At 33.9% G+C, this 14,857-nt stretch overlaps 1 protein-coding gene across 3 annotated transcripts; it reads right to left on the bottom strand.

Moving 5' to 3' along the window:
* Positions 1-440: 440 nt before the first annotated feature.
* Positions 441-6,456, bottom strand: LOC127078609 (DUF21 domain-containing protein At4g14240). 3 transcript variants are annotated; one of them, XM_051019050.1, is made up of 13 exons: positions 6,090-6,438; positions 5,866-5,942; positions 5,251-5,334; positions 5,001-5,114; positions 4,269-4,352; positions 4,063-4,134; positions 3,177-3,244; positions 2,957-3,044; positions 2,786-2,859; positions 2,183-2,555; positions 2,044-2,090; positions 1,867-1,942; positions 441-807 (listed from the first exon to the last, which is right to left on the bottom strand). In XM_051019050.1, the coding sequence occupies exons 1-13, from the start codon at positions 6,322-6,324 to the stop codon at positions 733-735; spliced, it is 1,467 nt and encodes a 488-aa protein (XP_050875007.1). In that variant the 5' UTR covers positions 6,325-6,438; the 3' UTR covers positions 441-732. The 3 variants fall into 3 exon arrangements, 2 of the variants coding, with proteins under 2 accessions (XP_050875007.1, XP_050875016.1); XR_007787861.1 differs by having other exon boundaries at positions 737-807; positions 2,173-2,555; positions 6,090-6,448; XM_051019059.1 differs by lacking the exons at positions 441-807; positions 1,867-1,942; positions 2,044-2,090 and having other exon boundaries at positions 2,466-2,690; positions 6,090-6,456.
* Positions 6,457-14,857: the final 8,401 nt, after the last annotated feature.

The raw sequence follows: 14,857 nt of genomic DNA, 5'->3' as shown, positions 1-14,857 counted from the left end.
TATCTAGTGGACCAACACAGTCACAAGACCCAAACAACAGAGGCGAGGCAGTTCATTTTATGGTATCATAGAAATTTTACCAGTGGTCTTTCCCGAAAATGGAAGGTGCAACAATGCTTTTGTATATCTACTTACCACCAATTACTTCTTTTGTAATTTTTTTTTACCAAAGGTTCTTTAGCAGTAACTTTTCATAGTTACCTCAGAAATTCATACAGCATTAGCTCTCTAAGCTTGCAGTATAATTCTAAGTAAAAATAAGGCAGACCAACTAACAAAAGAGAATAAGCTTAGCCTACTAAATTTCATGTCAATTCAGGTTTATTTTTTAAATAATAAAAACTTAAACTTGTTTATAAGCCTATTTAGAATAAATCATAGACCACTTTTAAATTTATGACGTTAAAAAACCATATTTAGATCTAAAAATAAATCTATGATAGACTTAAGTCAGACTTTAACTTTAAATTTTTTTGTCAACACAAACTCACCTCAAACTTGACAAGATCCAACCTGTTCCACCCGGGACCACAACCACACTATACGGTTGTTCTTTTTTCAAGATGGAATTTACACATTCTAAGGTAGTATTTGATAGACAACTCATGATATGTATGCGAGTTTCTGAGAGAAATATGACCTTTATCATATTTGTTTGAAAATATCTATACAAAAGTAAAAAGTAATGGCCTCATTTTGACAAACTCAACTATTCCGACTAGGTTGACAAAATTATTGTAGCCTTGTGATGTTCAGTCCATCTTCCTCGGTGGATTTCTTCGGAGTCCCCGGCTTATTTTGGCCTCCCTGAATGGTTAAAAGCAAGACAAAAATTATTTTCTTTTAAAAAAAATAAGAGAAAAGAGATGGTGCAGTGTAAAGTATTTTTCCACAATAGAATGTATGTGTAATATATTTTTACACGGAGGTTTGATTTACAGACAACATTAAATCTACTAAATTTAAATCATTCTCCAACAACAAATTTCCTAGATAAGAAAAGCTTGAGGCTAAAGAAGCTAACTTCCAATTATTAAATTGCAAGGGATCATAGGAAGAATATGAAAATTACTGCTACCCACCATCAAAAGGCTTAACTTATACAAGGAACAATTTTCCGAATATAGAAAAGGATATTAAAAATTCCACTTGCCCCTGTTACTTGAATAATCAAATTACTACAGAGAATTCATATGTCATTTTTCATCATTAAATTTAAAGTCTAAATTTATGCTACCTGCACAATATTATATTTCTTCTGCAAATAAAATTGCAAGGATATGTGTATGAGAATCAATAGTCAAGCTAAAAGTGTGTTTGGTCATATTAATAATAAATTTCCTATTCTACTTACTGCTGAACATTTCATTTCTATTAATACTAAATTTCCTATTTTACTATCCTCGATAAGTCAGCTCAATTAGTATCTGTCAAGGGATATCAAATATAAGGGGGCGGCTTCGAATCCGCGACCTTCCACTTGTTCATCTTAGCTCAAGGGAAAAGTTATGATTGAATAAATTTATGAAAATCTATGCAAAACTTAAGAAGAAGACAGAGATAGGTAATGCCTTATATGGATTAAACAATTACAATGTGAAAATATATGCAAAACTTAAGAATAAGACAGAGATAGGTAATGCCTTATATGGATTAAACAATTACAATGTGAAATTACTATGAATTATTATTCTTCTGTCCCACTTTTATGATTGACCGTTTCAATTGAAAAATTGCACTATTTAAAAGAAGATATAAATAATTTCAATTCATGTGTTCTAACCAATGTAATTCCTATTTGCACAAAAATGGCGGGTAAAAAAAACTTAAGATGCAGTTTAAAAAGCATAATTATTAATCACTCACTGTTCCCTTTTGCCCAGTCAACCTCCGGATTGATGAAGCCCGTGCACCTGTGGAAGCAGCTGCAGCCACACGTATTCTGCACCATAAAATATATTCAACAATACTACCTCTGCCCTTTATCATAATACCTCTTACAAATTTACGAAAATAATTTGTAAAAAATGTGTTCTTCATTACCTCTTATGAACATCGACATACTCATCTGTCTCATCCACAATCTCCTCCTGCGTCATTTAAAAAATACAATTAATTTTGAGCGGAAAAAGTATTAAATAACCAGAGTGTGGAGGGAACTTCTCAAATTACTGTAATTTACTTGCAGAAGTTCTTCAAATACATCTTCTAGAGTGATAATTCCAACCACCTCGCCATCTTCAATACTTTCTGTAGGGGAACCATTTGTTGCAGCATCATTACGTTGCAAAGCAGATAACTTGTTCGTGTTCGGAGGTCTTGAAGGCTTGTCAATGTCAACGACAATACTTTCAGTCGCCGCATCCTGCTTCTGTAGTAATGGCGTAGTCAACTGTGAGTCGGCACCAACCCTTTTGTTTTCTTCATATTTCTCTCCATCAGTCGTTTGTGGAGGCAATTTTCCTTTCCCCCTAGAGTTGACAACAGCAGCCATATGGCTATTTCCTTTCTGGAACTCATTCAGTATATCATAGAGAGGCATATCTGCTGGAACTCTGTAATATTAACCATTACAAAATACGGATACTTGACTTGAACTTTAAACAATAAAAAAAATACAAGATGTGAACCACTAACGAGCTTCTGTCTAATCACTTCCTTTCAAGGGCAAAGGACACTTCAGGAAGGAACTATGTCAATAGAGATATACAAATCATTCACATGGATCGACTTAACAACTAAAGCTTTTAGGAGAATTAAACTGTGACCACAAACATAAACACACCGTGGGATTCTCCGGATGGAGACAGCATTGACAGGGGTATCTGTTTCTGGCCGAACTGTGAGAAGACTTTTAACCTAATTGAACAATGAATCAAGGGCGGGAAGAAAATTCCGAAAGTAATTGAAAGAGAGAAATTAAATAAAATCCAAAGGGGGAAGATTTAGCACCGACCAATAGAAGCCCAATAATGTTTTTCGAATTTCCAGAATAAACAGGAACTCGGCTATGCCCACGGGCAAGAATTTTCCCCATTGCCTCCCTGGTTGAGATTCACAACATAAAATAGGTTAAGGGATATAAAAATGCGACATCGATTGTGTATACTAAGTATATTCTAAGCAATAACTCTACACTTTTTACAGTATAAACTAGGCATCATCAAGACACTCACCAATCCAGTTTTGAATTAACATCCAAAGAAAAAGTTGATTCAATAGGAGTCATAGCCTCTTCAGCAGTCTGGTCAAAGAAAAAGATTATAATGGGCAAAAAGCGGAAATTCTCATAGATGTTTGCTGCAAAAAGATGCATAAAATATGTCTTACACAAGTAAATATCGTTAATGATTAGCAATTGATTCAGATTTATTAGGCATGCACAATAGGTAGGATCGTTACGCATCAAATGAATTTATGCCCAAGCTAAAAGTATTTGGTAATTGCCAGAATAAAACCAGGGGTATTGGATAGGTAGGTACTACAGCAGTTACCATCCCACCATACAATATGTTATGTTCTAAAACCAGATTTGCAATACTTCTAAGTTTTTCGATATTGAGTCCGATATTGAAACTTGAATGCATGTTTTGTTTATGTATATTTTGTTTTAGAATCAGAGGGAGAATGAGCTTAAACTCCACTAAAGCTCTACAAAATTAATTTCTAAAAGTTAATTTGAGTAATAGAAAATAAGCTAAATACAGATGTAAGGAATAAAATAAGCTATTTTCATAAGTTCTTCCAAACTATCAAGTCATTCTAAGCTCCCTCTTAATATACCTAGTTCCCCACTCCATGTCTGCAGCCCTTGACCGGTCCAAGTACCCCCAAATAGAAGATACTAACTAGCTAGTAATTACTAGATTCATGAAGCAACCTTCACATGATTCTACACTCCATCATCATAAATGTGTATTGAAATTATAAATAGGTGAGAAACTTCAAACTCTGATGTATTGAATCACATAAATTGCAAAATGTATTTTACTGTCACATTATGAAACATTAACAAATAGGTTAACATTCAACATCATATAGTGGATAAATTGCAGTGTATACCTTTTCAGTCAAATCTAGAGCTCCACTGATAATTGTTGTCTCATCATGTGTAAGCTCTCCACCTTTACCAGCCTGAAAACAAGAAATCCAACATTTGTGAATCAAACACCAATAACATAATGGTAATATACTCTCATAACTTAGGAAACTCAATGTGGCTGATTTTTAAATTAAATCACAATAATAATATCTAGATATTTTCATACCTCCTTACTGTGGATGGAGACAAGAGCTTTTAACTGTGCTCGCCTAAATAACGCCTCATTGTGACCTAATAACCAATCTAGAACCTGGATAAATATCAGTGAGAAAAAGAAACCCTTCAGGCGACATTACAGTCAAGTTAATCAAACTATAAGTTGAGCCGATACCAATATTTTGCAAAGTTATTTAACTTGGAAAGGATAAAAGGCTGATGACCTTGGTTCTGGCCAAAAGTAATGCCTACGATGTTGATTATTTGCTAAAAGATAAAACGCAGGGTTGCAATAGGAGCCTAAAACACCCAGGAGATCTTCAAATATGGCTAAGAGCAACACATCTTCACCAATAATCTTAAGGTATTGGGTAATATAGATCCCCTCACATATATGTTGCTCAAAACTCACATTTTCATCCAATGTGAGACTTATTACACTCTCCTGACACTCCAAATTAAGTTTAAACCAAACAAGACTACAAAAAGAACTTACTTTCTTATATGGCGGATACATAAACTAACCATATTTACATATAGATGTTTTATGGAAGGCGTCTTGAGATGATATGCTGTTAATTTGTTTTTTCATTCACCTTAATTATATTATACTTGATTATCCAATGAAAATGAAAGAAACATAACTTATACAGGAAAATGCATAAACCAACCACATCAACAGCTCATATACTACAAGGACTATTACTTCAAAGTTCAAACTATGTATAATATGGTAGGTCACCTTTCCAATAGGATAAGCAACTGGATAGCAGATCATCATTAAAATTCGTACAAGCCATACAAAGTTGGCACCTACAGCAAGGCCGTATCTACTACAAATTGCTTGAGGAATAACCTGAAATCAGTTAAGAAAAAATGTTTTAAAGAGATGAGAAATGAAAAAGGAGCTAAAACAATCAACCTCCTGATATTCATTGGGTGCAAATATTGATGCTAAACCACAGAACCATGAAAAATAGAAAAAAACTTACCTCCCCAAAAAACAGAACAAAAGTCACAGAGAGAATAACAGCTAAAAACGGATTGAACAGCTTGTCTAGGTATATCGGAAGTGCCTGCAAATTGAAAGTTTCAAAGCCAGCAACTGTTTACAAGTTAGGAATGATTAAGGGATCAAAGACAACACAATTCAACATCAAACATGAATACCTAATATATAACACGGGCACAACATAGCATCTAGCATCCAAAAGCAAATGCAATCAACTATAATGAACATTTCAAACAAACTATTCTAGTCCGCCTAATCAATATTTTTTAGTTAACACTTTTGTTTAAATTTAATCACCTAACACTATTTTCAAGTGGTTTATTTCTAAGGAGGAACTCTTGCGAAAACTTTACATGTAATACAAAACGCACGGCGACAAAACGGCATCTAAAGGTGTCTCGATACCCTTATTCACCGTTTTTGTGCTAAAAAACAAATTGTGGTTAATTCATTTTTGGGACGAACCACAATGACCGAAATAACCAAAACCTGTCGCAAATCATTTAAAACCTTGATAATAGTAACTAAGTTTGTTTTTCTAAAACTGAATCAAAATTTCATTTAAAACAGATGCATTGCAATCAGATATGATTACCTCCATAGCAGCAGCATTACACAGAAGCAAAGTCACCAGAAGCTGGTGTTGTTTTTGAACCACTGGAAGAATAACAGCTGCATGCGCACACACAAAAACACGTTAACAATCTAATTTTCAAAATTTCCTGATCTGATCCAAAACTATAAAAGGAAAATCGAATCGCACTATAAGGTAAAAGTGTAAAAAATTAAATCCAATCATAGACGAAAAGAGAATGAAACCTGCTTGCTTTTTCTCGGATGAAGAACCACTACGCTGAAGAATCTCAAGATCGACTAGACCTAGTGACATGAGACCTAGGGTTAGACCTGACATGATTCCGGCAAAGATGACAAGGAAACATGAAATTCCGGCGTAGATGAACCACCACATTGATCCATTGGGTATTTCTTCATGACCGGCGATTTGGTTACGAGTTAGTAACCGAGTTATCATTACCGCATTCACCGCATTCATTGTTATCGTTCTCTTCCTATTTTCTTCATCTTCACTATTTCTTCATAGTCTTTTCTTTTAGGCACTCTTCCACTGCAATGCAACTCATGCATCATCAACTTCTTAGACACGTGGCAGAGTAAAGGACCTTTTCGTTTACATGCGTGGATTTTACAAATTTCAGACGTGGAGAACGGTGGACAATGACACTGAAAATTAACCTCTCTCATCTTCTCTGATGAAAAATATTTCACAATAATTGATTTACATTTATAAATTGTTTTAAGTTATTTTTATTAATATATTTTTAAATATTTATTATTATCTTTTTTTTTCAACTATTTTTTTTCATGCAATCAAAGAAGGATAATATTATAAAATATTTTATAACTTTTTATTTTTATATAATTAGCTTTTTTTAATATATGTGAAAAAATTCAAAACTATATAAAAAATAGAGGTAATACTTTTTAATATATTATTATACTTTTTCTAAAAGTAAATGAGTGTGAAAAGTGAGAGTTGAAATACAAAATAGAAAAGAAGAGCGTTTAGCATTTCATAATGAAAGGTGGCAACACTTAAATGAGTTTGAAAGTCTTATGTCAAAGATAGATTTCAATGTTTGAAACTATCAATGATATATTTGCTTATGAACCAAGTATTTTGAAGTCCAGGAATGATAAATAAAGTCTTCAAAAATGAGAAAATATGATTGTTTGGGATTATTCTTGCATTTTCGTCGCCATAGTTTATTTTATCCAATTGGTGTTGTTGTTTGCAGTTTTGTTTGTTCTAAGTTGTGTTTTTCTACCCTGTTGGTTTTGGTGTTTCTTAGAAAGTTGTCGTTCTGACTCTTTCGTAGTCAGGAATTTCCAAAAAATTTGATCGGATGATTTTCTTGTGAGAGATCTCCGGATTTATCAAGAACATTTTAAAATATCGTCAGGTCATGTATGAATCTATTGCTAAACTTATTTGAATTTCCCGAGGGTTACAAGGTCATGTCTGAATCTGTGGTTGAAAAATTTTCTTTGAATGTTCCATTGTTGAGGTCATGTATGAACCTATTGTTGAACATTTCCCTTTACGTTTTCCAAAATTTTCGGGTCATGTATGAACCTATTGATGAAAATCTTTTGGTTTTTCTAGTTGTCTTCAGGTCATGTTTGAATTTGATTTTAAACTTCCTTTTGCTTACCAGCATTGTCAGGTCATGTATGAACCTGTTGGTTAAGCTGTTAAATTCAATTCTAAGGTGTAGTCAGGTCATGTCTGAACCTGTTTTATTAAACCTTTTCTTTGAATATTTCACTGTAATCAGATCATGTATGAACCAGTTGCTGAATTTTTCTTTGAAACCTCCAGAATTGTCAGGTCATGTATGAACCTGTTGATTAAACTTTCCTTGATATTCCAGTGTTGTCAGGTTATGTATGAACCTTCTGTTGGAACTTTCTTAAAATATTCGAGTTGTCATCAGGTCTTGTATGAACATGTTGACAAAATCTCTTTGTATACTCCCTAGTGTGTCTATCTCTCCAACAAGATTGTCATCTACAATGAGTTTTTACCCTCATTATTGTTATTTCCTATGGTCCATCAGGTACCTTGGTGTCCATCATTCCCCACATATTTGTCTGTCTTGCTTAAAATTTCCTGTTAGGGTTCATCATATCCCTAGCAGATAAAATCACAAAAAGATCGTCTTGCATCCATGCATATCATATCATATTATTTGCATTTTAGGATCAAAATCTGGATCTTATTAGTATTTAACTATCTCCCACTATGATCATAAGAAGAGTGTCTTGCTTCATATTCTCCGGTTGAAGATACTTAAATGGGAGTAACTGTCACACCCCGATTTTGATCCTGAATCGAAAATTCAAACATTCATCATAGATATTGTGTATCTGCATAGCATAACATGCATTTCATATCGCATAGTGCTTAGAATGTCAATCAAAATAATTTTTTTGGATCTACAGGCAGATCGGTTGAATTATTTGTCAAATGTGAGTCGAAACAGCGGGCAAAAATTTTCAAAATCTGGCTTACAGACATCAGTTTTATTAATCTATGTTTCACGTAGTTTAACCTAGTGTGCTCGGTTTATTTTTTGGCTAATTTTTTTGGGAATATTTTGATTCATCTGAGCGTTTTAGCCGTGCCTTTTCCATTTCAAAATTTGACAAAAACTTGTATGTTTTCGAGAAGTTTATTTTACACTGATCATTGTGATGTAGTCGTTTTAATGTTTTGAGCAGTTATTCGCCCAATTTTTATTCATTTTAAGTCAGTTTATTTTTGTATTTTTGTCAAAATGACCGTGATAATTAATTATATTTTTCTACATCTTTGGTTCAATTTTATTTTTGTTATTTATATTATGATTTATTTATTTGGTTTAGTTTGTTTTTAACTTTCTTATACTAATAATTAGAATTAAGGGGCATTTTGGACTTTGACTTAGATTTAAAAAGCCCTAACATATTTAAGGTGCAAAATTTTTGGAGAGGACCCAATCAGAGCACACAAGAGTGACTGATTACCAATCATAGTATTTTGCTATCTATATTTTTTAATAGAGGAACCAATTGAAAGAAGAAAAGAGACCTTCCTGTTCTAAGTAAAAACGGTGCTCTCTTCATTTTCGGTTCGCGGTAACCACAAACATTACAACAAGTTTCGGTTCAGCTCTCAACAATAACTTCACCTTCGATTCTGTTTCGACTTTGTTTCCAGATTTGCAGTGAAACTATCAAATTTTGGCTCACCACTTTGCAAGCTTTGATCGGTATTTCATTTTGACTTGTTTTCGTCATTCACTTTTTTCCTGTTTGTTCTTAGCCTGTTTTAAGCTTTTTGTTTTGATTTCATTTGCACATGAGCTAATGTAGAGTAATGTAATGCTGTTGGAAATTGAAATACTATGTTTTTATTTGTTGTTTGTTTATGTTATGACTTGAATCAGATAGTTTCGTGTGTGGGACATCCTTCATATGTCGTTGCTTTGTTGATTTTATTTTTTATATATTGATGACATTTCATTACGGTAAAGGTACAGTTGTGAATCTTTATGTGTATCCTTATTGTGTTATTTGTCTGTTGCTTGAACTTTTAGTTTCAATGCTGATTCGATTTTGTTGCATATGAGTCGTATTGTGTGCGTTTTGGTTACGCTAATCGTGTAACAACTTATGACCATTTAAGAAACGCATTGTTATACACTACATATGTCCTGCTGCATAAAATTTTGCACTACATATGTCCTGCTGCATAAAATTTTGCACTGCACATGTTTTACAACATAAAGTTCTGCTACTACATACATTGTTGTTCTACATAAAATGTGTTGCTATACATTGTCGTTCCTCTGCATAAAATTCACTATTGTTCTGCATAAAATGTTTTATTATACATTGTTGTTCTGCTGCATAAAATCCATTGTTGTTCTACATAAAATATGCTATTATACACTGTTTTTCTAGTGCGTAAAATACATTGTTGTTCTGCATAAAATGTGTTGTTATATGTCGTTGTTTAGCTTATTTCGTTGTGTTAAATCGGGCCGAGTCCACGGGGGCAATATCCTTCATATGTCATGGCTTTGCTGAATTTTTAGTTCGATATATTGACGCCATCACATTTCAGTAGTGACTTGCATCATGTTTACCTTTGTACTACGTTGTTCATTGTGTGTCCACTATTTTGACTACGTATTTAGTTTTGATTCGATTACATTATGTTTCGGTTGATTGAGTTGTGTTGCTTACTTTCTGTTTTGAGTTTTTTCCGGTGTCATTGCTTTTATTTGTAATGTGGTTGTTTCCTCTTTTGTGTTGCAGACTTTCGATTCAATTATGTTTGTTTGTTTTGTTGCATTTATACGTACTGCTTACATGTGGTTGCTGAGTTTTTTCTAAAGTTTTATTTTGTCGTGATACAATATTTCCCTATTGCCGATTTTCATTTTTGGTGTTAAGTTTTTTTGACTTTCAAAGATTTATTTCATGAATGATGAAGATAAACTTGAAAGAAAACATATTGCCACTGCTTTAGTTTATTTTTATATAATTTAACTCAACGACATTTTTTAATATATGTATAACTAAGCGCAAGTAAATGTCAACTAACAACCCATGGCTGAGTGGTAGAGGCATCTGACGCTCCCCACAAGGCCATGGGTTTGATATATTATATCCCCCATTTCCAGTTTTTACTTGTTTTTCTTTCCTTTTCCATTGTTTAAACTTTATATATTATATATCCATAGGTATGTTACTATTATGACTAACCACTCATGGCTAAGTGGTAGAGGCGTCTGGCGCTTCCCATAAGGTCATGGGTTTGACCCCATGCACCTCATTTCCCCACTTTTTTTTCTTCTCATTACCATTTTTCTCTATTTCTTTCACCCTTTTTATGTTTTTTTTCCTATTTTATTTCACCATTAAAATGATCTTTTATTTCTAATTTTTTTTCTCAATTTTCTTATTTGTGACATTGTCTTCATTATTTTATTTTTGTTTATATATTTTTCATTTATTTTCACCCGATTACGGCCGTTGCAAAAGTGCTCCGTGAGTGTTTTTGAAAAATATGATACTTGTTGAATTTTTTACTGTTTCTCTGGTTTCTTTTCATGATTAAACATCGATCCTTTATCCATGGATCCAACATTTCCCATGTTGTTATTCCATGATTATTTTATCGATATATTGCTAGTATTTCACCGTGTTTTGATTCATCGCTTATGATATTTTGATCGTTATCAGTATGCCCAATCCGACTTTGATCATATTACCTAGTTTTTTTGTTCGCTTCTCAAATTCATCTTGCCTTGCACGTCCTTGCGTTATGTGACTTTGATTCACATCCTTGCATCCCGATTTCAATCTGTGCACATCCCGACTTTACTTCTTCCGATTTAATTTTTGAGTATGTTGTAAATATAACTTGTGTGTTTGTTATTTTCTTCACATGGATTACTCCTGGGCCTTCTTACAATGAGACAGTCATCTTGCACTTACACTTGTTCATTGCTTGTTTGTTGATTGGGCCTGATTTAATTGTTTCAATATCATGAATCCCCATTCCATAAAATTTACCCCCATTCTCATGACGTGTAATAATTTTACCGTCTTTATTTCTTTATTGCTTGATTATTTAGCTAGTTCTGACTCAAGAATAAAATCAACTTACTTTTCCAACAATATCAAAAATAAAGACTCGATCCAACGTCGAGTATTTTCTCAATAATTAAATCAATCCATTTCTTTCTATCTATTTCATTTCTTTCAAACCATTTCATTCAAAACTTTTGTAATCGATCATCAAATGCTTGATCCAACGTCAAGCCATTTTCACAATAAAACTCAAAAATACTTAACCATTATTCAACACTTTTTAATAAAGATGGAAACAGAACAGGGTAGATACCACGAGCTCCTGAGACTATGTTTCGAGATGGATATCTCACCCATGTTAGCTCTCGCCATCATTTAAAATTGTCAATACGGTTTCTTCAAACCTTTTCTCAATAAAATCTCAAAAACATCTAAGATTTATTAAATAATTTTGCAAATAAGATGGAAAAGAAACGCGGTGGATACCACGAGCTCCAGAGGCTAAGATTCGAGATGGATATCTCGCTCATCCAAGTTCTCTCCATTAATCAAAACACATTCAAACCAATCAAACTTTTTTCTCGCCGCCGTGCGATTGACCCTTAAACCATTTTTGTAAACAAAAGGTATTTTGTTTCAAGACGATGCAAAAACAATGTTTTGTCCACTTGAACGTGTGAGAAAGCTTGTGACATTGCCCATGAATGTTGATTTGTAAATCCATTAGACCGTGATGCAAACTTCCCCTACTCCACTTATTTTGGGTAGTCCAACAATATTTTTGTCGATTGACACAAAGTAGCTTTCGCTAAAATCGACCAACAAAGAAATATTTCCTACCCAGAACTACGTAAACCTTAAGTTCTCTATTGCACCCGGAGATACGTATGAGCGGGATTTGTAAATTTTGTCAGACCCATTAATAAAAAAACTTAGGTTTAGTCCCCTTCATTGTACAAATCCAAAAATATTTCCCTATTCTTTCCCTCCTAATAACTTGAGAAGCCTAACATTTCTAAGCTAAGACTGGCACACACAACTAACTTAATGCCTCCTAAAAATATTTTCCTTCATGCTTTGCAGACTTTGCATCATTTTCTTGATTATTTTGTTTTCCAGGACAATCACTAGAGTAGTGACCATACCTATGACAATTGAAACACTGAATGTGACTTTTGTCAGGTTTTCGACCACCACCTCTTCATCTGCCAGCACCACCACCTCTTTGGTTACTTTGGTATGAGGACTTTATCTGATTCGACCAACCTCCTTCTTGCTGATTTCAATGAGTCAAATTGTTGTTGCCTCTTATACATTTGTTGTCGAGCCACTTCCCTTTACCTTTCTTTTCACTTGCTGTTTGCGTCTGCAAAGCCGTACCATTTATAGACTTATCTGCAACTCTTTCATTCATTCTTTGTTCATGAGATTCAAGCGTCCCTTAAAGCTTTTTCTTAGTCAATGTTGACAAATCTTTCGACTCTTCTATGACTACTACCGCGTGGTCAAAATTTGGAGCCAATGACCTCAATATCTTTGCAACAACTAATTTTGATGTCAACACTTCTCCACATACCTCGAGCGACATCACTTCCTCCTTCACAAGATCCCAAATATCTTGACAACAGAAAACAACCTTCATATGTTTACACCAATTCTCATAATTCTGATTCTTCAAAATTGGGAGCCTCACAGGAAAATGTCCATTGCGATGATTCAATGCTATCATGTTTTGCTTCCCACGAATCGCTAAGTCAGTGCTCTATATACCAGATGTTGGAAATTCACCAAAACTTATGTACAATTCCGTTGCAATCTTGATGAACAAGATTCAATCACACCAATCAAATTCTTCTTGTTCTACACTCTTCACTCGAGTGAATCAACCACACTTTTGTTTAAAGATCTTGTTGCACAATTGATAATGAAAAGGAAACAAAATTGAATTGGGAAAGAAAATAAAATTAGGGTTTTCAAACAAAGGAAGAAGAAGACGAATTTCTACAGAGTTTCTCTCTGCTCTCAAACTGAGATTTTATTCTTTGCAAGTGCAATTTTTTTACCAATGATATTGTTTACTCCCTATTTATAGATTTTGGATTTGCTTGCTCCTTAAGCAAAGCCCGAAATACCAAAATTCCGCTAACACTACAAAATTAGACCTACGTCGAAATTCCTATCGAGGTTCACTACTTTGATGTTTCGATATTTACATAGAGTGCAACTGATTTCCCTAATATATCAATCAGTTACACTAGTGAAACGTTTGTTCTTACAGAGCTGGAAAGTGAAGAACCAACCTCCGTTGAAGCCCAAATGGAAGATAATGTGAGGTGATCTACAAGGCAAAAAGGTATGCTCGCAAGACTCTAATATTATGACCTGTTCCAAGATAACAAGATCAATGATGATGGTGATTTTTTCTAATTTGCACATATGGAAAAATCTGAACCTGTTAAAACAGACGAGACCTTGAGTGATCAAAAAATGGATTTGTGCTATGAAGATTTGAGAGTTAGTTGATCTACCGGAAGGAAAGAAGCCAATTGGTGTAAGATGGGTGTACAAAGTAAAGATAACTCCCAAGGCTGAAATAATCAAGTATAAGGCTCGATTAGTTGCAAAGGGATTCTTACAAAGAGAAGACATAGATTTTGAAGAGGTATTTGCTTTGGTGTCTAGAATTCAAACCATTTATTTGATTCTTGGGATTGAAAACAACAAAAAAATTGATCCATTTATCAAATGGACATCAAATCTGCATTTTTGAACGAACCACTTGAAGAAGAGGTTTATGTAGAACAACCCCCTGATTTTATTGTGAAAAACCAGAGTCAGAGTTCTACAAATTAAATAAAGCATTGTACAGTTTGAAAGAAGCTCCAAGAGCTTGGAGCAAGAGGATATAGAGTTTCTTAAATGAGATTAGCTTCAAGAAGTGTGTATTTGAACATGGTGTGCATGTAAAGAAGGATACAAATGAATGAGTGATAATCTTTTGTCTCATCGTATACGATTTGTTGATTACGAGAAGCGATGAAAGGTTCATTTCTAGGTTCAAAAGGGAGAATATGAAGGAGTTTGAGATGAATGACCTTGCCCTCATGAAATAATTCATTTGTATTGATTTTTACAAGTCCAAGAAAGGAGTTGCTCATGCACCAAAAAAGGTATGCGATTGAGATTTTGAAGAAGTTTGAAATGAATCATTGTAATGATGTCATTACTCTGACTAAGCCAAGGCTGCAGTTGTTGAAGAATGAGGATGAGCAAGATGTTAATCCTGCCTAGTATCAGAGGCTGATTAGATCCTTGCGTTACTTGTGCAATATGTGACCGTGTTTGGCGTTTAATGTCGGTATTGTGAGTATATTCATGGAGATATTGAATGTGTCTCCCTGTAGCAATCAAGAAGATTCTAA

This window comes from Lathyrus oleraceus, chromosome 1 (assembly GCF_024323335.1).
Source record: "Lathyrus oleraceus cultivar Zhongwan6 chromosome 1, CAAS_Psat_ZW6_1.0, whole genome shotgun sequence".
NCBI lineage: Eukaryota > Viridiplantae > Streptophyta > Magnoliopsida > Fabales > Fabaceae > Lathyrus > Lathyrus oleraceus.
The sequence above is the reverse complement of the archived record's forward strand: the minus strand, read 5'-3'. Positions and strand labels throughout refer to the sequence as shown.